The sequence below is a fragment of the Gouania willdenowi genome, chromosome 4 (genome assembly GCF_900634775.1).
Source record: "Gouania willdenowi chromosome 4, fGouWil2.1, whole genome shotgun sequence".
Lineage (NCBI taxonomy): Eukaryota > Metazoa > Chordata > Actinopteri > Blenniiformes > Gobiesocidae > Gouania > Gouania willdenowi.
The window spans coordinates 8,582,301-8,609,695 of NC_041047.1; the positions used below are offsets into that span (position 1 = coordinate 8,582,301).

The following is a 27,395-nucleotide window of genomic DNA, read 5'->3' on the forward strand; positions in this document are numbered from 1 at the left end:
ATGCTGTCGTTCTGTGGTAGAACAGTAGAAGGAGAACAGACACATCCAGGTGAGGGAACACCTGGCAATAATACTTCTTCTGCATATTGGTGGTTGGCTAACATGCTTTAGGTGCATTACTGCCACCCAAGTATACCGGGACTAAAGAAGACCTACAGTATATCTCATCTAACTTAAAAAAAAACATGACATTTAAAATAACTCCATGCACTTCCTCTGCTCTCTTTTTCATCTCACAGACTCTGTGCTCTCTTCCACAGTTGCTTTATTCATCTTTTATATTGCCTTACTTGGCCTATTGCTCAGAAAGCTGGGTTAATGCATGTAAAACATATGTTTTTATATTATAAAAGAGAGCGTTAAAAATAATACATAAAGTGGAATTATGGGCACTTACTAATGAACTGTTTTAAAAATCTAGAACAGTAAAACTCAAGTGCGAGAGATTTTATTCCGAGTAAGAAATAAAAGCCTTCCTTTGAGTATTATATCATTTTTTAAACAATGAGAAGGAATATTTTTGAACAAACTAAATTTAGATTTATTTATTTTTTTAATGTATTTCTGTTAACGTGTTAAAGTTTGGAATGATCTTGAGCATCATTTTAAGTTCATTAATTCACTGTCTATGATAAACAATTTTTTTTCAAAACTACATATTTTGTTCTATTGAAACAGAAGTTGATTAGCTGATGAATAGTGCTGTTATTGATTGGTTTCTATTGATATTTTTACAATGCTGTTTGGGAGATGGGTGCTGATAAGCTGTTACTGCTTGTTAAAATGAATGTTTATTATTTATATTGTATTGTATGTGTTTGAAGACAGCCAAGAACAAATATCTATCTATCTATTTATCTATATATCTATGAATGTAAAACCTCTGTCACTGTTTCATAGCCGACACACTTTGAACATTTTAGATAACTTTCCTCTCATTTGAGACCAATTCATGTAAAACTGCATGTTTTATATCAGTGATACTCAACTGGTGGGTCGGTACCCAAAAGTGGGTCGCGGACCTGTACTGGGTGGGTTGCGGACAGCTGCTCAAAAATGAATAAATATTTACTGTCTCTTATGGTGGACTTGTTTTTTATTTTGAAATAAACTTTTCTTTTGACAGGCGTGCTATACTAACACAACTTTTCTATAAAAAAAAAAAAAACTTACAAGCACATAACATTGACAGTCATTGTCATCAACTTACGTAAGAAATATTCACATAACTTTATTAAGGTGTGGCTATTTTGGAAGTACTGGTCTTTTATACTTAGGAATCCTAAAGAAGCACTCCCTCCATTGTACATTTAATACCACGATATTGACATATTGTGCTCGGTAAGCTGAAGGGGAATTAGAAGGTTATCAAATCAGTTAAAGAATAGTTGGAATGAAAATGCACTATAATTATAGTCAAAGCTGCAATTTATAATTGTTAGCTGAACATAAAAGAATTCTGGAGAGCATTTCAACAGAGTGCTTCAATTTAAATGGGACACACGTTTGTTGAGTGATCTTAATGTGAATGTGTCAGGTCAACATTATGTATTGTGGTTATTTACACATAATTTAAACAGTTTTAGGCCAACCAAACTGGTTTGTATAGGTGATCGTAGCATAATTCTGACTTAGACCTTTTGATATGACGCTAAGGGTGCTTTCACACATATAGTCCCATGCGACCATGTAAACAGTATGAGGAAGAAAGACAAGTAAAATAAATGAATGATGTGGGAGTAATACAGGAGGGAGTGTGGTAATGTGTGTGATGTGTTTGTTTGTGTGCTGACAAAGCAGCTCTGAAAAGTGATGGATGGCTGGATAGATAAATAGATACTTGGGTGCGCGTGCCTGTTGCCGTAACGACAGCGTGTGTGATTGCTGTGTGCTGCTGCTGAGCTGTCACTGCATGGAGTTGCTCCGTTCCTTGGACAAGTGTCGTCTCTGCCTTTTTTTTTGCTGGCTCTGCCATGATATAAGTTTGAGAAAAGTGAATTTGTAGACAACCGTGTGCAGCAACGGTGCTGGTCATAATCTAGCATTAGTTTGTATTGGGCTGCTGTAAAGCAGTACGTTTTGGCACCGGGTCGGAGGCAGGGAAAGTGTGGTTTTCTGGCCAGAGACAGCAGGGGGAGATGAAAGACCCCCCAATCACCCCATAAACACTTGTATTACCATCACAGGGACTATGAGAAGGATTTATTAAGGTGTAAAAGTTACATAGTTCTGCTTTAACCAAACGGCCATTACTACCCAACCATGTGATCAATGATTTTCTGAGCTAAATTCTTGGGTGGGAAGCCTGTGGGGAGTTTCCATGTTTGCCCTGTGCTTGTATGGGTACTCTAGCTGCCCTCCATGCATAGTGAGGATCTTCCTGGTCTCTAAATCTGTAGCTTCATTCTTCTCCTTTGACCAATTTATGATCATCTTACATGTTGATGTTTCACACTTTGTTCTGACCGTTCCACTGACTTCTCATGAGTTTATTGACTGTCTGTAGATACCGGTATTTGGCTGTGGTGGCCTCCTCATGATTTATATTAGCCCGTGGGATCCCAAGATACTTTTATCTGTCTTCAGTGTTGGGGTGTAACACATTACAAGTAACGGCATCGTAATCAGATTCCAAATTATGAGTAACTGTAATCTATTACTGTAACTGTAATCTATTACAGTTACAGTTAAAATAGTTGGTCCATTGTTGAAATCATTGGATTACACAACAATACTTCTCTGTTTCATGATGTATCTCTCTCAACATGGCAACGTGATGTATTTCCCAAAAACCCAAAACTAAATTTGGAAAAAAAAGCTATTTGCGTCGGTCACTCAATCTCAATGATGTTGTAAAACGAGCAGTGGGAGATAGACGTGGAAAGGGAAGCAGAGCTACAGCCAGAACCAGTAAGAATGCGTTTGTTGAGAGGATGTATTAAGATAACGGCTGGAAAAAAACTTGCTCAGTCTGGAAAAAATTTCCGCTGAAAAGTGAAGTTTTACAAATTTTGCGGATATTTCAAAAGAGCAGAACTTCATTAAACAGCAGACTGATCACTGTTAGCATGCTAACGTTAGCTTTGAGTGTATGTTGGGTATCAAGGTTATGATGTCAGGGCAGAGAATAATTTATCTATGTGTTACATGGCTGAAGGATGAATCGCAACCATGGAATATGTAAGTTACAATTATTTAAACAACAGATAAACAGTTGTATTTACAATAGTTCTCTTTATTCTTCTCAATTATGGTCACATTCATACATTTAATGAATGATTGTAATTCCATTCACTGACCGAGGTTACCCCTGCAGGAAACCGAGCACATATTTGGATTTAGGTAAATAAAACCTGTCCGCTGATACTACATTTTTGAAAAAAAATCACTGTTTTTTTTTTTTTCTGCCTTTAGTGGCCGCAGTTTGGACTCTACCCAAAAACCACGTGTATCACAAAGAAACAACTATGGGTGTGCTTGGGTGCACTTAAGTTGAGCAAAAGACGACTTGAAAACAAAGTGCATCATAATTATAGGCTATATTCCCTATCAGGGGAATTCACATGGGAACAATTTGTGAAAAATGTTGAATTGAAATAGAAAAATAGACAATCACTTAAGCTTTTGATCCTTTTTTTCAGGAATGAGCAATGAAATGACATTCACAAAGTTGAACACATTTGTTGAGTAGCAGCTAAACATAACAAACTTCAAATTAGTAGATATTCAAAGGACGCTACATTGTACTGAAGCCAGATCTAAAAGCATGTCTGGCAGTCTGTCACATGAGCTGGTGTGGGGATTACGTAATTATTGTCTCGCTCCATAAACACATGCTCAGTACGTTTATATGTTCAGCTTGTGTAGTCATTCTCATTATCCAGGAGACTTTGTGAGTGCAGAGGTCCTCATCATGAAGAGCCTAGCCTTGTCTCTCGTACTTCTCTGGGAACTCTTCACCACAGGTAAATAGAGACATTTTTATAGTTCAGCTCCAGTGAGGTTCTATTAATCCTAATTTGACATGAAAATGAGTTGTCAGGGTTATTTAGGAACTTTCTATATTTCTAATTATTAAAGCATTGAGAACTTAGAGCATTAGTGACAAATTGAAAAATTATAAATTTTGTGTTAGCATTAATAGAGAAGAAATAATGTGATTATTTTCATTTTATCAAATTATGATAAATACATTGAACAAAACTAGAGGGTGAGAGTAATTTAAGAAAAAAATATATTTATATCAGGTTTGGGGTCAATTATAATTGTAATCACATAGTTGATAATTAATTACAATTATGGCGTAATTCTAATTGTAATTTTAAAAATCTGTTGCTGTTGTAATCGTAATGAAATTGTAATTGAGTTTTGATAATGATTTGGTAATTGTAATTACTATACGAAAAGTCTATAGAAAATGATCAATTATAATTTAACGCAAAACTGGGGAACCGTGTTACATTTCTACACATACTGTATGTAGTTAACAATTATTAAAATATGTTTCATATCAAGCTTTCCCACATTTTACCATTAAAAAAAAATTTACCTGAGGGGTATACTAACACAAAAAAGGCTCAGCTACCCACACCAAAAGTATTGAAACCTATGTTTAGGTGATAGATATTTGTTTTTAGGGTATTTTACAGCTGATTTAGGGCCCGTTATCATGCTAACAGAAAGCTAACACATGAGGAAGATTAACTTTTATTAGCTCATTTATTTCAGGCTCAGTAATTGTGATGAACTGTAATTGAAATTTTGTAATTGAGAACGTGACTGTAATTGAGAGTAAAAAAAATAATTGTAATTTAATTGTAATTGGGAAATAATACTGGTCACTGTAATTGTAATTGAACATGGGTAACAATACAAAAGTTATTATGTGTCTTTTCTTTTATTTATCATTTTAATTCTGGATTAAAAGTCTGCAATAAAGATTGATGATGATGATTATTATGTATTAATTATTATCCACTCTTCCCTATATTATTACAGCTGGAGCAGTAGAATGCAGTAATTGTGATAGTGGCGCTGATCCGCTGTGTGAATCCCCCATCCCGATTGGATGTCCTGAGTTCGACCTGTGTGTGACAGCATTTATCACAGGTAAACTTTAAATAAATGTTAACTGTCTTTTCTTTTTTTTATTTTTTTTTAGTTAATAAATGTAATATGATAAAATACTGAGTTGTTTTTTTTGTTTTTGTTCCATTCCAGAGTTGGATGGATCACAGAAAGTATACAAGGGTTGTGCCATTCCTGAATGGTGTGCATTTCCATCCATTTATAAACTGTCAACCAACTTGGGGCTAAATGCTTCAACTGCATTTGTTCAATGTTGCGAAGGTCATTTTTGCAACACTCCAGCACCAACTTGTGAGTACAAATGGATTAAAGACACCTTTCAGTGATACCTTAATACTTCAGTAAATTAAAATTGAAATTGTTTGCTCATTAAACAATCTCTTGCGTGTTTCAGTTATTCCAATACAACCTACAAATGGCATTCAGTGCCCTGGTTGTAATCCCAGCACCCCTGACTGCAATTCTACCGTTCAATGTAGAGGGACCGAGACTTTCTGCTTTTCAGCAAACAGTAAGGACATTTTTTTTTAAATACTTCAGGCCTCTTGCAGTCTTAGATTTCTTTTTTCACATTGAATTTTTTTCTCGATTAGAAGTTGAGTGGTAGAATTTCAATTTAATTGAATCCCAATTAATTCTTCAGTTTTTAACTTATGATAAATTCATTATGATTAAGATAATAATTTACAAAAACAATAATGTATTGTTAGTGACCCAATATATAACATTTTTTTTTTTTTTGCCAAATTATGAACCATTCTAAATATTTAATTCATATTAACTGTTAACTGATTTTCTACCGCTAATCCTGTTTTTGTTGACTTCATCTTGCTTTCTAGGGGTGTACAAATCATCGGTTAATTGGCTCAAGCCTGGTATTCAGAAAAAACATTTTACCTGAACCAATTATGTTAAGAAAATACGTATTGTACAGGCAGGGGTGTCCTAAAAAATCAGTCCTGGAGGGCAGCAATCCAGTACTTCTGCTCAAAAACACACAAATGTAAAGGGATTAAGATGTGTTTATGGAGGATATCTCTTAATAGTGAGGATACAATGGCATCCATTGTATTCCATGACCTTTATTATTCTTATATGTTTTTCTTCTTCCATGTGCCGCCACTTCTCCTACACCGTTTGTCCGATTTTAACAATTAAGATATCAAACTTCAGAAAATTCACGGGCGATATGCTATCGCTTTTATAATTTGTAACTTGTCAACTTTTTGCTTCCATCCATTTACATTAAAAGTTCCAATATTTTTCCCCTTGCTGGAACTTTTAACCACTTCATCTTCGCCCATTTTGTAACTGGATCAAACCATTCAACCTTTCACATGTTCAGCTATACTACCTCCAACCCATTTCATCTTTTTCAACCTTTTCAACCCATTTCATCTTTTTCAACCTTTTCAACCCATTTCATCTTTTTCAACTTTTTCAACCTATTTCAATGGATTTTCACTATTCAGACTTTGAAATGTTTCAAAAATGTTCCTCTTCATCATCACCAATCCTCCTCTTGTGTGGGGTTTGCAGGCTCTCATTTGACATTTAAAACTTACATGTTTAACTGTTTGGCCATTTTTCAACCGATTTTCACCATTCAAACTTCCATCCATCCATTTTCTTACCCGCTTATTTCCCGTTTAACAGGGTCGCGGGGGTCTGCCGGTGCCAATCTCCGGCTCTCATAGGGCCCATTCAAACTTTGAAATGTTTAAAAAAATTCAGCTCTTCATCGTCACCCCTCCTCTTCATCACAAATTCTCCTTTAGTGTGGGGTTTGCAGGTTCTCATTTAACACTTACAACTTAGATCTTTAATTGCTCAGTCATTTTTCAACCGATTTCCACCATTCAAATTTTGACATGTTCAGCTGTTTGTTCACTTTCAGCTCATACTGGGATTTTTAAACACTAACTAACTGGTTTAACTGGTTTTTTCCTTCAAACTGGGACTTTTACACATACTGCTGCCTAAACTGGACTTCTAACTGGTTACACTGCCTTTTCCCTTCATACTGGGGTTTTTACACATACTACTGTATAAACTGGACTGCTAACTGGTGCTACTGGTTTTACTGTGTTTGCTAATGCTAGGTTAATGCTCACACAACGCTATTGCTAACGCCAATGCTACGCTAATGCCAACGTTCTGCTAATGCTAACGCAATGCTAATGATAATGCAATGTTAACGTAATGCTAATGCTATGCCAATGCTAACGCTATGCTACTGTTAACGCTATGCCAATCCTAATGCAATGCTAATGCTAACGCAATGCTAACACAATACAAATGTTACGTCAATGCTAATGCAAAGCTAATGCTAACAAAATGCTAATGGTAGCGCAATGCTAATGCTAGCGGAGTCCTAATGTTAATGCTAATGCAAAGCTCATGCTAATGTAATGGTAATGCTAATGCAATGGTAATGCTAGCGCAATGCTAATGCCAACGCAATGCTAATGCCAATGCTAACGCAATGTTAATGTTAACTTAATGCTAATGCAATGCTAGAACAATGCTAATGTTAACGCAATGCTAATACTAACACAATGTTAATGCTAACGATATTCCAATGCTAATGCAGTGCTAATGTCAATGCTACGCAAAAGCTAACGCAATGCTGATGCTAAAGCAATGCTAATGCTAACGCAAGGCTAATGCCATGCTAATGTTAACGCTCTGCTACGCTAATGCTAACTCTTTATACATGCTTTAACATCTGCATACAGGTCACTGGGGTCAAAGTCGTGACAAAGTCATACAGCCTTAACATATAGTGTTTCACACACACACAGACATTCATTTAAACATGCATTAACATCTGCGTAGACGTCATTGGCGTCAAAACATTGGAATTCAAGCAACAAGCTCCTGGAGGTCACTTGTGTTAGTTTATGTAGTTTGGTGCAATAGCAAATCATTAATAGTAATTGATAAAACAGTGCCGCCAATTACAGCTTAAAAGTTAAATAATTTAAACAAGTTGCTTACACTGCAAAGCAAAATGATTTTTCTTCTTAATTAAAGCTGTTCTAAAGGTTAGGGAAGCAGACTTCTGGCAGGAGAGTTGGGTGGATGTAGGGCAAAAGCCCCCATCTATCCCCAAGCTAATCACCACCACAGTGAGATCATTAGCAACAGGGTTTTAAATTAACTTTCACCAGCCAGCATGGCTAGTAGTTTTTTAAAGTTACCAGCCAACCAGATTTTCCACCAGCCAAATGCATTATGAGTGCCACAGAGTAGATTTAAGCGTTCATGTTTTTTTTTTAAAATAGTTTTTATTTTAGTTGATTGCAGAGATACATTAAAATTGTAAAAATGTATACATTTCATTTAAAAACAATGTTTTACCAATCCCTAAAAGGTGCAATATGGAACTTTGGGTGTGTCAGAAATAATAATAATAATAATAATTTAATAAACAAACTTAACTCAGATGAAAATTAAATCCGTGGAACACTGAAGTTAGAAAGAATAGAAGTTATCACTGTTCAGTACTAAGAATTACATGTAATGTAGAGAAAAAAAAGTTTTACTAGCATGCTTAAGAATTACATGTAATGTAGAGAAAAAAAGTTTCACTAGCATGCTTAATGTAAACAAATCCCACTCCCCACAAACTGTATAGTGCAAAATAATAAAGGTGAACAAATGGTCAAACACCAGCCACTCACTGCCCAACATCCATTTAGTATTAAAACTCCTCAATTTCTTCTTCTTTTCAGATCCTCTTTCATCCTCATTTTTGTGTCGACAGCAGCCTTCCTTTTTTGCAGTTCAGGTTTTTCAACACCCAATAAATATCTCCACATTTGTTTGTTTTTTCCTAACTAATTTTACAACTTACTTTCAGATCCTATTGTTTGTTTTTCGCCGTTCTCTGTCTTCTCCGATAACCACAGTCACGCTAACATAAGCATGTAGCTAATTGTTGTATAACACGTCGCAGCGTAGTGTTCATGAGAAATGTAGGATTAGTACTACAAGCAGTGTTGCCAGATACACATTACATTTTAAAGTCTAAACACAAACAAAAACCCTCAAATTTCTTGACAGCCCAATCTGGCAACAATGACTTTCTGCAGCCTGTTGATTCAAACAGACGCAGCAGTGGTGTTTCATTCTTCACCAGCTAAAATGGCTAGTAACGGTACAATGTTACCTGCTAAAGTTAATTTTTACCCATATTTGGTGGGTTGGTGGGTGTTAATTTAAAGCCCTGATTAGCAAAGCTTTCAATCCCCAAACTCTCCCTGGTTGCTGCACTGTCGCATAATCCTCCAGAAATGGGTTAAATTGGAGTACCACTTGCGCAAAAATGTGTTTGTGATCATTTTAAAAACTTATATGATATTACTGCTTTTTGTCTTTTACAGTATCTGGGGGCTCTCAAGTTTCTGGATGTGCAAACAGTGACACATGTATTGCTTCACAGTTCTTAGCAGTCCTTCCTTTCTTGGGTGATGTGGGTGAAATTGTCAATGAACCAAGTTGCATTTCTGCAACCACTATAACGACTGAACCACCTGCAACTACAGATGAACCAACGACAACACCTCAGAAAAAAACTACCACCCCTAAAGCAGATCCCTTGCATGATGAAACACAGTGGACAGTCAACGGACAAAGGCTCATGTTGGCATCAACCACAGAAGAATCAACAGTCTGGTCAACAACTGAAGAGCCACAAAACAAGCTACTTTGTGAAGATTTTTTAGAATTGTTGAGACAGTTAGAAATAGCGTCCTGTCACATTGAAGACGTTCTCTCTGAAGATCCAACACTGCTGACGTTGCTTCAAATGCACCAACAACTCCTTTACTATCAACAGTATCTGTTACTCGAACAGCAAAACCTGACAATTGATCACTCAAACCAACCATTGCTGTACTGCCAACATCATGTACTGCTAAATCATCATCAACTACTGCTCTCCAAATTGAATCCTCAATCCGACATGATGCAGCTCTGCCGTTTTCAGTCATATTTGTCCCCGTACCTAGAACAACAACTACAGCTTTGGTACAATCAACAAAATGCGTTGCTTTGCGAGGTCCAGCTGCATTTGGATCTCTATCAGCAACAACTGCTGCAGTATCACCCGGAGCAAGATTTACTTGGCTGTCAAGGTAATCTCTTTAGTCCGTACTACAATCAACCGTTTGACGACAATCCATACTTTCAACCTGAACTCCAACAAACATCACTTGGAGATGTGAATCTGACTTTTGCAGACTTTTTTGATACACTACCAGAAAATGTTTCAGTTGTAACATCACATGAAGAACTGTGTCAAGAATTATCCGAAAAGCTCAATGAACTACTAATGAATTCGAGTTACATTGAGGATGTTCTGTCTGAAAATCCAGAACTGCTGCTGTTGCTTCAAATTCACCAAGAACTGCTTAAACATCAACAGTATCTGTTACTCGAACAACAAAATCTGCCATGTAACCATTCAAACCAACCGTTGCTGTACTGCCAACATCATGTACTGCTAAATCATCATCAACTACTGCTTTCCAAATTGAATCCTCAGACAGATATGATGCAGCTCTGCATTGATCAGCCATATTTGTTCCCGTACCAAGAAGAACAACTGCAGCTTTGGTACAATCAACAAAATGCATTGCTTTGTGAGGTCCAGCTGCATTTGGATCTCTATCAGCAACAACTGCTGCAGTATCACCCGGAGCAAGATTTACTTGGCTGTCAAGGTAATCTCTTTAGTCCGTACTACAATCAACCGTTTGACGACAATCCATACTTTCAACCTGAACTCCAACAAACATCACTTGGAGATGTGAATCTGACTTTTGCAGACATTTTTGATACACTACCAGAAAATGTTTCAGTTGTAACATCACATGAAGAACTGTGTCAAAAATTATCCGAAAAGCTCAATGAACTACTAATGAATTCGAGTTACATTGAGGATGTTCTGTCTGAAAATCCAGAACTGCTGCTGTTGCTTCAAATTCACCAAGAACTGCTTAAACATCAACAGTATCTGTTACTCGAACAACAAAATCTGCCATGTAACCATTCAAACCAACCGTTGCTGTACTGCCAACATCATGTACTGCTAAATCATCATCAACTACTGCTTTCCAAATTGAATCCTCAGACAGATATGATGCAGCTCTGCATTGATCAACCATATTTGTTCCCGTACCAAGAAGAACAACTGCAGCTTTGGTACAATCAACAAAATGCATTGCTTTGTGAGGTCCAGCAACATTTTGATCTCTATCAGCAACAACTGCTGCAGTATCACCCCGAGGAAGATTTGCTAGGCTGCCAAAATAATCTCTTCTGAACATACAACAGCTAAACTATAATCCACTCTTTTAACCTTTTAACCGTCACCATAAATGCCAACACAGAGATGTGACAGAAACTCTTCCATTATTGTTGATAAAAACAAATTCAGCTGCAGCAACATCACATTGACAAGACTGTCAAGAATTATCCCAAAGTGTCAATGAACTACAAATACATTTAGGTCAAAATGAAAATGTTCTTTTTGAAAATTCAGAACTGCTGAAGTTGCTTCAAATGCACCAACAACTCCTTAAGCATCTACTGCATCTGTTACTCGAACAACAAAATCTGGCAAATAACGACTCAAACCAACCATTGCTGCACTGCCAACATCATGTGCTTTTAAACCACCATCAACTTCTGCTCCATCAACTCGATCCATCAATTCAATTCAACTTTATTTGTATAGCGCAATTTACAACAAAGTAATCTCAATGCGCTTATCAAAATATAAAATTCATAATAAGAAAGAAAAAAAACCAGCAAGATCCACATGAACAAGCATTTAGCGACAGTGGGAAGAAACAACTCCCTTTAACAGGAAGAAATCTTCAGGAGAACCAGGTTCAGAGGTGGCAGCCATCTGCCTCGACTGGTTGGGGTTAGTGGACAGAAGGACCAACAGAACAGGATAGAGAGGTAGAACATCAGAGTGTCTCAGACTAGTTGAGTCGTGAACCACAGATCAGGAACTGCCATCATCAGCTTCACGACACCTGAAACAGAGCAGAGAGAGAAGGGCGAGGAGAAGGCACTGACTGCAGAAAAACTGATACATTATTATCACGTCAGCCTGCCTTTGCCTTTGGCCTCACTCTCAGTGGCCTAGTCAACACTTATTATAAATGTGACGAATATCCTCTCGTTTATTGGTCGACTCCAAGGTCTGTAAATGCGACTGTTCGCAGATGAGCCCATGTCTGTTCTAAAGGTTAGGTTATGATATGATTCAGTCCTGAATCATACAATAACATAACATACCAACAAGAAGGCATGTAGCTTTGCCTTTCCCAATCCAATCATTCATTGTACCATGAACATAAGCTGGAGCTTTGGCACCACCAACAACATGTATTGCTCCAGCATGTCAATGAACATTTACGTCTACTCTCTTTCCAGTCAAATACTAAATATTTTACCGCATACACACTTTTTATCATGACTAAATACTATGTATATATCTTGATTTGATTTATTTTTAAAATACCCTCTCAACTTGAAGTACTGTAGATTTTGAAAGAAACAATGTGAGGAATAACAGCATAGAATTATTATTGTGCTTTATTATTATTTACAATTTTTTTTTTGTCTACTGCATATGATTGAGAGAGATTTTTGGTCATGTTGTTGATGTAATGTGTTTGTTGATGATTTGAATTGATTTTACTGATGATTTTAAATGTTCTTCTTGATTTTATCATGTAAAACACATTGAGTTGCCTTGTGTATGAAATGCGCTATACAAATACATTTGCCTTGCTTATATTAAAATAAACACAAATTCAAAATATGCTGTAATATTTTTTGTTTGTCTTTTTTCCTTACCTTCCTAAGACACAAAAATATATAAATGATTGGACCTAAATTTTAGGAAACTACAAGACGTCATGTTGACCAAAGCTGGCTGCATTTGAGTACTGAATTTGTCATTTTAACTTTTCGAGCTTTACTTACTTAAATTAAATTAAATTAAATTAAATTAAAACATAAATGGGTATATGAAGCACATGAGTTTATTTAGCATACTTACAGTTCATATACAAGTCATTTACTGTTAATTTCACATTGCTTATCTTTAGGTTAGACATTAACATTTTATTTTCATTATATATTTTCTTTTAATTTCTCATGCTCACTCATGTGGTTCTCTGGTATTCACTAATGACTTATTAGACACATTTGTTGCAGACTTTACATCCTTTAACACATATATAAAGCAGTGTATATTTGTGGAGCTTGTGATTGGCTGATTTTTCATGGTGACTTACGTGTTCCTTCCTCTGTGGGAGACGCTAAAATCTCAGTTATTAATCTAACAGAACGTGTAACTGTGTCACATCCTGCTGATCTTTAGGAAGATAAACTCTCTGTCTATTTTACAAGATATTTACACCAGTTCTTTGTTTTTTTCACCGAAATGTCTTCATTCATTCATCTCTTTTCTGAGTTGTTTCCAGGTTTGTTGCCGCTGTCGGCACTAATCTCGTGAGAACTACCACCCAGGCCATTTCAGGTGGCAGTTCTCGCGAGGCTAGTGACGGCATTCAGTTTAGTAAGGCATCTTTTAATTATTATTACAATAAAATACAGGATATTTACGGGAAAACACTAATAAGGGAAGATGGCGGGAAAGCGGGGTAAAATACGAGAGTTTCCCAGCCAAAAAGGAATACTTGACAGGTATGACTGAGAGAAGAGTGAATAGAGTGGAATATTGATTAATGAGTACCTAGTTAGCATAGCAAATATTGTTCATTGGAGATTTTATAGTATAGACTGGGCGTGTCTTAACTGCTCCAGGAGCCACGCCCATAATCAATTCATTTTTTGAATTTCCCTCCCAGTGGCAGGTCAGGAGAAAGCAGGGGTTTAGTTACTCTTTAAGCACAAGTAAAGTTACTGATTTAGAATTATACTCAATAAAGTACAAGTACCCATAAAAGCAAGTACTAGAAATACTTTCAGCTCTGTTGATGAGGATACCCCTTTTTTACACATCACTTACATCACAGCTATTTTTAAGTAGGCCTATGCGATCAGTGTTCAGCAATTTGTTTTAGATATTCAATATTATAAATAGAAACCTGATGATGAGACAAATTGAGAACTTAGATAACATCCGTTTGCATAGTGAACAACCTCAGCTTCTTTCTCTCTCCCACATCTTTCCTCCTGTTCTGCAACCCGTCGATGCTCATGGCATGTTGTTGCTAGGCAACTGTGAGATAAAGCAGGAGCTCTAAAGTCAGTCAGAGGGAGCGGGAGAACAGGAGTTCACCAGCACTGCAATTTCATCGCTCTGTGTTTGGCTGTGTGCACGCTCCCATCGCGGCTCTCCGTTCCCATCTGTGGATCTGCAAGGACTTGCGACTTTAGGGTTCTCCATTGGTCAACCAATCACAATTCACGATGGGGAAGGCTCAGCGGTTTCCAAGGTTACCTGTTTGATTGACAACCAGCCTCCTGCAGCGGAGCAACACAGCAGTGTATTAGTGATGCTCCTGCTTCTTCCTCTGTTGCAGACTTTGGAAAAATCTGGATGAGAGAAAAGTCCAAGTCAAAACACAAAAGGAAGTAGGAGGAATGGTCATTTTTTTAAATCTTGTTCTATTGAAGGAAGGATGGAACCTGGAGTAATGGAAGAAGCTAGATAAAGGGAGACAGAAAGAGGGAAGGAGAAGAAGAGGACTCCTAGATAAAGGCATTTGTGTGGGTAAGTGATTCATCACATCACTTTACTCCCATGTCGGTCATCTGCCCTTGGTACCACATTACCATTGATGTCTACGGTTGTATATTTGGCATCTATGTGTATCTGTTGGTGAGTCAGAAATATAGACATATTTTATGCATGCTGTTGGGCTGTGGAGGGGTTGCGGTTTGATGACGGAGTATACAAATTAAACCTGTTTTAGCTAAGAAAGACACACGCTAAACGAGAAACATTCATGATGAAGGAAAGGTTTGTGTCCGCATATGAGGAGGAGGATAAATTACATAAACACCTCTTCTTTACATGTACTTGTCTTTGCAGCACCAGGTCACCCACAACCTCCAGTTGAAACCTGAAAATATAAACAATGAGTCCTATTAATGTATCTGGCATAAAAGCTCTACATAATATGAGCACAACCTTACTCCAGGTCAGAAAAGTTGGTCATGTGTTGTGTTGAATTTTCTCAACATGATGTCAGTTGTAGCATTTGTTGCTACTTGATGGATTCAGATTTGTGTCAAAAAATAAATAAAAATAAAATGTGTGAATTGTAAACAAAAGGCCTTTGCCAGAAAAGTCATCCCAAAAATAAAACATATTACTTATGTTTCCACTTACTGCCTTCCTTGCTTGTGATTCTTGACTTTTTGCTTGCAATTGCAATTGTTGACTTTTTGCTTATGAGTTTTGACTGTTTACTTGTGATTTTTTTTTTTACTTTTGGCTTGTGAATCTTGACTTTTTGCTTGTGATTCTTGACTTTTTGCTTGTGATTCTTGACTGCTTGTAATTTTTTACTTTTGGCTTGTGATTCTTGACTTTTTGCTTATGATTCTTGATTTTTTGCTTGTGATTTTTGACTTTTTTGCTTATGATTATTGACTGCTTGTAATTTTTGACTTTTGGTTTGTGATTCTTGACTTATTGTTTGTGATTCTTGACTTTTTGCTTGTGATTCTTGACTTTTTGCTTGTGATTCTTGACTTTTTGTTTGTGATTCTTGACTTCTTGCTTGCGATTCTTAACTTTTAGCTTTTGATTGTGATTCTTGACATTTTGCATTTGTTAATATATCTTGAGATGCTTTATTCACTTCGTTTTGTGACTACTTCAGGTTTATTGTCAGGCCATACAAAGAATTCTGATCCCTGAAGATACAAAAGTAGCTGATGGCCGGAAAGCTTTAAGGAAGCCACAATCAGGGCTGCTAGGCAACCCAGGCGGCTGTCAGGGTGCTATCTGTTGGACAGGTGCCAGATTGCATCCCCCCAAAAAAAGATAAAAATAAATAAATAATAATAATTTAAAAATGTATATGAATTTGAAACACACCCTTTACAATCACTGTACATGTTTTTTTTTCCTAATTAAATATTAATATTGAAAATCTGTAACGATACCTGCTGATCTTCTGCCCATATTTATGCTATTTTACAGAATTTTCTTTGATTTATTTTATCTTCCTCTTTACATTACATTTAAAGTCTATTATGAGGCTGAAGTGTAAAGATTTTAAAACTGGAGTAATGTGCTCTGACCTCTTTGTTCTGGTTAAGACCTGAGCTGCAGCCTCCTGAACCAGCTGTAGCTGTTTGATGCTCTTTTGGGGGATTCCTGTCAGAAGACCATTACAATAGTCCAGTCTGCTGGAGATAAAAGCATGGACCAGTTTCCTGATCTTTCTGAGCCATTAAACCTTTCACTCTGGAGATGTTCTTTAGGGAGTAGAAGGCTATTTTTGTGATAGATTTGATCTGACTGCTGAATGTCAGATCTGAGTCAATCAGAACACCAAGGTTTTTGACTTGGTCTTTAGCTTTTAAAGATCGAGACTAAAGATAATTGCTGATAGCGGTCCTCTTTTCCTTGTTACCAAAGACAATCACCTCCATCTTGTCATGATTTAGTTGCAGTCAGTTTTCACTCATCCAGCAGTTAACTTTTTCTAAGCAGTCACATAACACCTTTATGGCACCATAGTCATCTGGGTTCAGTGATAGATATAGTTGTGTGTCATCTGCGTAGCTCTGATAATCAACCTTACAGTTCTGTAAAAATGTGTCCTAAAGGAAGAATATAAAGGCTAAACAGGAGTTCAAGAACTCCTTCTGTCCTGAAGAACCCCACAGGACATTGGTAATCTGTCAGTTTACTGTTTCCAATGCTTACAAAATAACTTCTCTCCTCCAAGTAGGACTTAAACCATTGCATTACTTTTCCATTTAGTCCAACCCATGTTTGCAATCTGTACAACAAAATTGTATGATCTACAGTGTCAAATGCAGCACTTAGATCCAATAGAATGAGAACACTGAATCAGTGTTCAACCTTATGTCATTGATCACTTTGATCAGAGCAGTTTCTGTGCTGTGATGAGAACAAAAGCCTGACTGAAATATATCAAATATTTTTCTGAATGTTAAAAATTGACTCAGTTGGTTGAAGACCACCTTCTCAATGATCTTGGCTATGAATGGAAGGTTCTGATTGGTCTATTGTTAGCCAGTATTGAGGCATCCAGTGTTGTCTTTTTTAATGGAGGTTTCATAGCAGCTACTTTCAGGTATTTTAGTACGGTGCCTGATTGGAATGAGCAGTTAATTATCTGACACAAATCAGTGACAATTGACTTTACAACAGTTTTAAAGAAGTTAGAGGGTATTGTGTCAAGGCAACACATTGATGGATTCAGCTGCTGAACAGTTTTCTCTGTTGTTTTTGGGTTCACTGTAATAAACTCTAACATTGTAGTTGACTCATCCCTCAGTGGTTGAACCTGTTCAAGCTTTTTGTTATTTTGCTGGTTTGTTCTGATGTTTGACCTTATTGATTGTATTTTTTCATTGAAATATACACCAAATTCATTGCATTTTCCAGTTGACAGTAATTCAGGTAATTCTGATCTGGGGGGGTTGTGAGCTTTTCAATTACAGAAAACAATGTGTGAGAGTTGTTGACATTTTTAGCAATAATGTACCTCACTGTTAGAGTACAACACTGGAGGTGTTAGAGTTAATAAAGCTTGTTTGCTTACACAGGAAGCAACATGTTCTCGGATTTAATCCCACTTTATAAGACTTTATGCAGAGCATTGCGATGAAGTTAGGGATGAGAAGATGGATGCAACAACTTGACAGTGAGTGTGTAAGATCACAGGCTGACGATGTGTCAGTAACTGTGTGTATGTGGCAGAGTGGGTGTAGGAGGTGTAAAACCCCTGCAAAAAATGTGAACAAGTATTCTATTGTTGCACTTATTTCTATGCATGTGTTCAAGCTCTGCCATAAGCAGTTTTTTCCCATACATTTTCTAACGCGTTTGCTTCTTTTCAGGGTTGCGGTGGGGGTACAACAATATATTTTTGTTCTACATTGTCTAACAATTTATTAGCTATTTAAAACATTGTTCTTCCTTGTTAATTAAACAGGCCGTGGCTCAGGTGGTGGAGGGGGCATCTTCTGATTGAGAAGTTGGGGTATTGATCCCAGGGCTACACCTGTATTCATGTTAAAGTGTGTTTGGGCACATGTATTATTCCCTTATGTGAATCACTTTAAATGGCCTTCTGCCAAATCGTCTTATTTTGCTTTATTGGGCCAGTAAAAAAGTTATTATTCTAATTAATCATAGGTTTAATCACATAAACAACACTTTACTTGAAGTTTTATACATATGTAATTCTAATTTATCAAGCATTATGTCACTGATTTTTGTATTTCTTGTTGTATATATATATAACATTGGAAAGGGGTATTTGAAAAATTGAAAGTTAGAGATTTAAAAAGCCAGAGAAAATTCAAAAGCTACATTTTAAAATCTAACCACTGGCTTAGGTTAAGGGCAGCATGCATTTGGTAATATTACCATTCAGCAATCTGAAGACATGTTCTGGATCTGTTTTTATTGCAGAGCTTCATTTTAGATCTGGATTGTCTATATAACATTGGGTAATGCTCTTTTTATCTTATTTCAGTGGCCAAATATGGGGAAGTTTCATCGTAAGTGGGCTGTGGATTTTAGGCTGGAAAACACCTTCCACCTATAAAAGATATAAAGTATGAAAGGAATTGACATTATTTATGCAATAAGTGACCTTAATCTTAAATTCGCTTTAATTGAGATTTTTTAATGTATTTTTGTGGAATTTTGTGAAATGCTTTAAGGAAAATTGCAAGATTTTGTAAAAGTTGAGATTTCTTTCAACAATTTAAGATTAAAAATTACTTTGATATAAGCTGGAAAAACTGTGCCCTGCAAATATTGTGGAGTTTTATTGAATTTGTGTATTTGGAGTTGCAGAGATAACTACAACTGAATTAGTTGATCATTTACACAATGATTGATTGTTTTCCTTTCGTTTTTAACTTTCTCATTCGGGCTGAATTCGATGCAAAGAACTAACATTTGAATGCAAGTGGATGATTGTGTCATGAGCTTTGAAGTTGCCCAGTGGTAAAGACATAGACAAATGAATGCTGTTCACAGTTCTCCTTTCCTATGACGAGCAGCAGGCAGCTCCGTGGGTTACCATAGCACCCGAGAGAGAAAAAGTCAACCCACACAGGCTCTTCTGCTAACACTTTCTCTCTCTTTGGCCTGCCTCCTGTCATCTCTCCCACTTGGATACTGATATATTTTTAATGCTGTTTATCTGATGGTAAGTGAAAGTAACAGATTCAAAGTACTACAATTGAGTTGCTTTTATGGGTACTTGTACTTTTTTGAGTATATTTATAAATCCGTAATTTTACTTGTACTTAAAGAGTAACTAAACCCCTGCTTTCTCCTGACCTGCCACTAGGAGGAAAATTTTAAAAAATGCCTTGATTATGGGCGTGGCTCCTGGAGCAGTTAAGACACGCCCAGTCTATACTATACATCTCCAATGAACAAACTATGCTATGCTAACTCGCTACTCATTACTCAATATTCGTCTTTATTCACTCTTCTCTCAATCATGCCAACTCACCACAGACTGTAGAACCCACAGGTGCTAGTTTTTACAAAAGTAGCGGGGCTAACAGAGCTTGTTTGTAATGCAAGATGCTCCCAAAACGTCACATGATCTTGTTCTCGGCCAATAGCAAAAATCAATTGTAAAAGCTAGTTTTCAACCCATAGAGGGCAGTCACTCGGACATTTTACAACAAAATAAGCTAAGTCCATCCATCCATCCATCCATTTTCATACCCGCTTAATAAGCTAAGTTGAAATACTAAAAAATAATTGTACATTTTGACAAACTTTGTGGCAAATAAATTAAGGTCCAATTGTGCAAGATTTGGTCACTTCCTTGCTTAGGTGAAAATAACTGGTAACTTTTAGTTTGAGTTCTATTTAACTGTGCTACTTTTTACTTGTACTTGAGTATTTTATGCATGACTTACTTTTACTTGTACTTGAGTACATTTTCAATCAATTGACAGTCGTTCTACTTGAGTAGAATATATCAGTACTCTTTACACCTCTGGCGATGGGTAATGCCCAGTGTGAGAACTCAGCCTCCCTGTCCACCCACACTCATCGAGCAGCATGAAAAAAAATGAGAAAATCGTGTCGGCACGCACAAAACAATAGATTCATTCACATGACTGTTTTACCATCTCCGTGTCACGAGGTTGCAATTCCTGAAATCATTCATGTTTATTGTCTCTTAGAGTCAGGCAATGCTGGAGCTACTGCACACTTTGAGTGAAGCACATGAATTAGATAAAATAAGGCGATGGGATTCAGTCCCACTACCATAGAACACCATCTGCTGTCTGTTTTATTCAGTATTGATCATACTAAATATTTCATCAGCTCTGAGGAGAAGCCCAATAGTTTACTAACCTGATTAATGTGAATACAGAATGTAATCTTTGCTATAATAAACACACACAGCACTTATCACATATCATTCCAACAATCTGTCCTATATACATTGGATGACAGTAATACTGCCAAGCCAACATTTATGAGGGAAAACCAAAAAAAATGCCTTGATTATGGGCGTTGCTCCAAAAGTAGTTAAGACACGCAAAGTCACAGCAGCCCCACCCCCTCAACGCTGTGCATTTCCGCATTGAGCTGTCAATCAATGCTCACTGAGGGCTGTGAGAGGTGGAAACCTAGGCTGTGTTCAAAACTGCATATTCCGTACTACAAACTCGATGAGTATGTACCGTCTACTGCTGTATAGTATAAGTATGGTCATGGTGATTATAATGATTACCGTCCCCACTGAAGTATACTAAGAAGTTTCCCAAGATGCATTTCCGTCGGAAGGCGGGTCGGCGGAGGGTGCCAGATCTCAGCAGTGTTTTTTTAGCCTCCTCAGAAGCAGTTTTAAACTTTTTGCTTGCCTCGGCCATGACCAGGAGTCGAACAGGCTAAAAAATACTAGCAAAAGCCTTAGCCCAATGAGTATATACAAAATTGTTGTCACGTGACTGCCGTAAAGTGATACGTTCTCCAGGCATTCTCCAGGTCACATGACCTGGCCAAAGACGATCTGTCTCTCCAAACTTACATGGGCGGTATTTCAAGAGAGGAGCCCCGCTTAAAGCATTGACACTGTCAAGTGCTGTATATTGGCCTGAGGAATCGTTTAAAAAAACTCATATGGGTCAACTCTTTAGGTCAAAAAGTCTGCGGTGTGCCTTTAACTTCAAAACAAAAGCCCTATTTACAAAGTGTTAAACAACTAACGGAAGATAAGTAGAGATGCTTTTGTTTTGAAAAGAGGATGTTTGATTTTTAGCTTGAAGCCAGGACGATTTTACGTTCCGCTCACAATGCATCATGGGGCGGTTGAGTATGACTAGTGTGTCGACCGTGCACACTTAAATGTCCCATTATAGTATACATCCGAGTATTTCTCCCATACTCAATATTTCCATACCATCTAATGTGAACGCACTTCATACTAATTTTAACGTCAGACTTAGTATGAGTAGTACGTTGATATGCGATTTCGAACACAGCCTTAGTCTGTCCTCCCATCTTTTATGGGGGGGGTGGCCAACAGCGACATCATGGATCCAAAAAGACGTCACTTATCTATTCTCAGCCATTTGCAAAATAAATTGCAATAGCTGCCCTTCAACCCTTAGAGATCAGTCACTTACATTTTACAACTAAAAATGCTACATTTAAATACTATAATTGATTTGATTTATTTACTTATCTCAAACTTAACGAAACAATATCAAGCAATTATTTGCTCACCTAAAAAAGCTCCAGCAATGTTTGAGAAGAAGAAGAGTGGGACTAGGATCAATAAACTACATTACTTCATGCCTAATCATATAGTTTTTTTTTTTTTTTTTTTTAATCAATAATAATGATAAGCTTAAAGGAGCTTACAATTGACATTGAAAACTAAACTTCCAGGACAGTATTGCTTCAAATATAGTTTGTATTGTAGTTTCTTACCAAGCAAGAGATACAATATTTTTTTATTTGTTCAACATAATTATTTGCAGTGTATTTCAGTGTGTAAGGTTAGTTTGATTCAAATTTTATTGGCCTCGATAGCCAATAATAATGTTCCGGCCTGCTGTCTAATATAGCAATTCAGTGTTTGTGTGTTCTGTCTTTCAGTGAGTAGTTTGTTTGTTTTTATTTTGTTTTTTTTAAAGGGCTTGTGTTTCTTCTACAGTCTAAAATTAGGTGTACAAGTTGAAGTCGAAAGCCTGTGGTTTAGCCAAGGTTAAACCAGGTGAATCGAACAAATTATCTCACAAAGGAAGGCCAGCTGAGATGACATTTCCAAATTAAACCCTTTAGTGTCACGAGTTTGATTGGATTGTGTTGTATTGAGCTGTCACGTAGGCATTGTGACATCTGTCAGCCTGATTCATCTGCCTTTCGGTGTTTTTTTAGGTGCAGTAAAGTTAATGTTTTTAACTGCTTTCCCACCTTTACTGGACCATGGAGGTATTGGTCCTCCTCTAATAAATACTTAGAGACATTTAGATACAAGAAATAACATTTTATTCAAAAGACAGATTCACTTTTCAAATTTAAATTAGGTATTATGTGGGACCCGCAGTGATATTGCAACTGTTATGGACACGCCCCCCCAAACACACACACTTGTTAATTCTATATTTTTCTATTGCTTTCTTCAGTTGATTGTTTCTGTTTAGATTGTGAAGCACACTGTTAATATTGGATGGTGATTAATCGAGCCGAGAACACGGCCCAAGAGAACACGGCCCGAGCCTGTCCGACCTGAAGCTGATGTCTCTTTAAGCCTGAACACGTTTCAATCTGACAGTATTCACATCCATGCTTGTTCATGTAGAATGATCTGTTGAACATAAACATGACGAGCAGGTTCATGTGTCGCAACACGCCAGGGGCGGGCTGGGCAGGGAAAGTGGCCTGGGAGTCATTGACAGACCAGCCGACTTCATGCGTGTTGTCTTATTGTTTTGATGAAGGCGTAGTTCAAGATGGAATAGGAAAATTGTTTGCTATTGTATGCTGTCTATTGTTAAATGTGGTATGATGATGATTAAGTCTTATAACGAACAATGCTCCAGGCACAAGCAGGCAAACCTGTCTTACTTGTAGTCACTCTTTGTTTTGTATAATATCATACTGATGATATTAACATGTGGCTGCTTACAGCAGCTTGCAAAAGTGTTCATAGAACTCAGACTTTTCTACATTTTGTCACATTGCAACTATAAATGTGAACGTGCTGCTAATTGTAAAGTGAAAATAGAATTATTCATGGTGGCGTGCAAAAGTATTCAGCACTTTTTAGACAAGGCAAATTTATTTGTGTATCGCATTTCATGCACAAGGCAACTCAATATGCTTTACATTATCAAAAAGTGCAACAGACAACAGCTTAAAATGAATAAGAACCTTAAAGTCGGCAACAAAACATTTAAAACCAAGCCATATCATCAACATGACCAAAAATCTCCCTCTCAATCATACGCAGTAGAGAAAAAAAGTGCCTTTAACTTTGTTTTAAAAATGTTCACATGTGATGCTGACTTCAGCTCTGCTGGCAGTTTGTTCCACTTCTTTACAGCATAACAACTAAACACAGCATCACCATGTTTACTGTGAGCTCTGGGCTCCACTATCTGACCTGTGACCTGTGTCCTATACTCCGATACCCCAAAATAAAACCACTTCTTTACAAATGTAGGGTGTAGCCAACATACCCAAACTCTCCTATATAAGCACTCCGATACAAACAGTCCATTCCAGATTCCAATCCAGCACTTCTAATAAATGGTTTAGTTTTTCACACCTACTGTTGCTGAGTATTGTTTTCTGTTTGAGTAATAGCTCTTGATCAAGCCTTTTCTAACATACTTCACTACATAATAAGTAATGGTACATGGAATTGATTTATATAGCGCTTTGTAACCACTGAGGTAGTCCCAAAGCGCTTTACAATATCAGCTCATTCACCCATTCAAACTCACATCAATCAATCAATCTTTTATTTGTATAACGCCAAATCATAACCAATGGTATCTCAAGACACCTTACAGTAGAGCAGTCTTAAGGACGGACTCTTCATTTTATGGATACACACATATGCATATATACGTATATACACATACATATGTATCTGACACCCAACATGAATTCATCATGGCGGCAAGGAAAACCTTCTGTTAAGCAGCAGGAACCTTGTGTGGATCCCATTCCTATGATGAACAGCCATCCACGTTATGCTGTGTTGGGTGTGTGCAGAGGAAAGGGTGGAGACAGAGTTGTTGAGACTCTGTAACTCCACACTAAGGATCCCACGGACCTGCAAGACAAAAGCCAGAAGGAGTACAGGAGCAAACACACAAGGGAAGAAGCAGACATAGAGGGAGTGTTTGAGAGAGGAATGGGACCCTCTCCGGTCCCTCTCTAACCTAAATGACCTCTCTCTTAACGCCCTCTCCAACCTCTCTCCAACCGAGCATGCCAGACCCCCCCACCGGCAGTCTATGCCTTTTGCATCTTAACTATGAGCTATGAGCTGGTTCCTAACTAAAAGCTTTACCAAAGAGGAATGTTTTGAGCCTAACCTTAAAGGTAGAGAGGGTGTCTGCCCCCCGAACCATGGTTGGTAGATGGTTCCAGAGAAGTGGGGCCTGATAACTGAAAGTTCTTCCTCCTATACTACTTCTAGAGACAAATGGAACAACGAGTAGTCCAGCATTTTGAGAGCGTAGTGTTCTGGGGGGATTGTATGGCACTACAAGCTCCTTGAGATAGACTGGTGCCTGTCCATTTAGGGCTTTATAAGTGAGAAGAAGAATCTTGAATTCTATTCTATATTTTATGGGAAGCCAATGCAGAGAGGCTAATACAGGAGTAATGTGATCTCTTCTCTTAGTTTTAGTCAGTACACGTGCTGCAGCATTTTGAACCAGCTGAAGTGTCTCAAGCGACTTGCTTGGGCAGCCTGCTAAAAGAAAATTACAATAATACAGTCGCGAGGTAACAAAAGCATGGACTAGCTTTTCGGCGTCACTCTGAGACAGGTTAGATCTGATTTTAGCAATGTTACGGAGATGAAAGAAGGCAGTTCTTGAAGTTTGTTTTATGTGAGAGTTGAAGGATAAATCCTGATCAAATAGAACCCCAAGGTTTCTAACAGTTGTGCTTCGTGCCAGAGTAATGCCATCTAGGGCAGTTAGGCTAGCATAGGTTTCTCTAAGATGTCGTGGGCCCAGTACAATGACCTCAGTCTTGTCTGAGTTAAGAAGAAGAAAATTTTGGTCCATCCAGGCCCTAATGTCCTTTAGACAGGCCTCAAGTTTAGATAGCTGATTTGTCTCACCTGACTTCATTGATACATACAGTTGGGTATCATCAGCATAGCAGTGAAAGTTAACAGAGAATTTTCTCATAACATTACCAAGAGGGATCATATAGATACAGAAGAGGATTGGACCTAGCACAGAGCCCTGAAGAACCCCGTAGCTTACTTTAGTGTACACAGAAGACCTATTATTCACGTGTACAAACTGGTACCTATCAGATAGGTAGGACTTAAACCAGTTTAGGGCAGTCCCTGTGATTCCAAGTAATTCCTCTAATCTCTCTAGTAGAATATAGTGATCTATAGTGTCAAAAGCTGCAATAAGATCTAATAAAACCAGCACTGAGAGTTGTCCTTCATCTGAAGCCCAGAGTAGATCATTAGTTACTTTAACTAAAGCAGTCTCTGTGCTGTGTTGAGCTCTAAAACCTGACTGGAAGTCCTCGAACAGGTTGTTGTTTTGAAGGAAGTCACAGAGCTGAGCCGCCACAACATTCTCAAGAATCTTTGAAATAAAAGGAAGATTAGATATAGGCCTGTAGTTTGCTAAAGTGCTGGAATCAAGAGTAGGTTTTTTGAGAAGCGGTTTAATTACAGCTACTTTAAAGGACTGTGTCACGTAGCCTATTGATAGGGATATATTTATTGTCTCCAACAAAGATGGGCAGACCAGGGGAACAACTTCTTTAAACAGCTTAGTTGGGATCGGATCTGAAAGGCAGGTCGATGGTTTGGAGGATGAAATAATAGAGTTAAGTTCCTGAAGTCCTATATGTGTGAAACAGTTTAGGTTAGGCCTATTTACATTTAATGGTACAGCAGGCCCAAGTGAAGGCAGGGAGTGGCTAATTTTTATCTCTAATCTTATGAATTTTATCGTTAAAAAATGTCATAAAGTCCTCACCGCTGAGGGCTAGAGGAATCATGGGCTCAATAGAGCTCTGACTTTGTGTTAGCCTGGCTACAGTGCTGAAAAGGTACCTCGGATTATTTTTATTTTCTTCAATTAGTGAGGAGTAGTATGTAGATCGACTATGTCGTAAGGCTGTCATGTATTTACTATGGCTTTCTTGCCAGAGTATTCGTGACTTCTCTGTTTTATTGGAGCGCCACATTCTCTCTAATTTACGGGTTGTTTGTTTGAGTGTGCGAGTTTCAGAGCTAAACCACGGAGCTTTCCTCTGACGTTTAATAGTTTTTTCCCTCAATGGGGCAATTGAGTCCAATTATTTTAGTTATTTTAGTTATTTAAACTATTTTAACTATTAGTACTTATTTCATAATATGTGCGACTGCATAGGAGCAACGTCCCTTTGGGAGGGAGCGTGGCCTCCCTCTGCCTTACAGCGGAGTGAAAAAAAAAAGACTGTGCAGCTGTTCCAGGAAATAGCGCTGTTTAGTAATTTGGGCTATGAAACGCACAAAATGCGGACACTTTCAAACTTATAGATACTGTAGGCTATTGGAAATGGAAAAATAAATAATCTATAATTATATTGTAATTAAAACAAATAATCAAAATATCAATTCACCCTTGGGTAGGCACTGCCTACCTTGCCTACCCTGACGGCACGTCACTGGGTAGAACTAACATCTGTGACATGAAACTAACAGTAATATGTTGGAATCAAAGCAGCAGAAAACTATTTTATCAAAATAAATATTTTTTTTCGAATGAATTTGGAAAAACTGTAATGAGAACTTTTGACCACCAGAGAGGGCAATGTTCCCCCTGCCCCTGCAAACTCTGCGTATGCT

At 37.5% G+C, this 27,395-nt stretch overlaps 1 protein-coding gene across 1 annotated transcript; it reads left to right on the plus strand.

Moving 5' to 3' along the window:
• The first annotated feature begins 22 nt into the window (after nt 1–22).
• On the plus strand, nt 23–11,879 carry LOC114462316 (uncharacterized). Its single transcript, XM_028445054.1, has 6 exons — nt 23–49; nt 3,868–3,965; nt 4,999–5,109; nt 5,221–5,379; nt 5,483–5,599; nt 9,477–11,879. Exons 2-6 carry the CDS (start codon nt 3,914–3,916, stop codon nt 11,417–11,419), a joined length of 2,382 nt encoding a protein of 793 aa, XP_028300855.1. The 5' UTR covers nt 23–49; nt 3,868–3,913; the 3' UTR covers nt 11,420–11,879.
• Nucleotides 11,880–27,395: the final 15,516 nt, after the last annotated feature.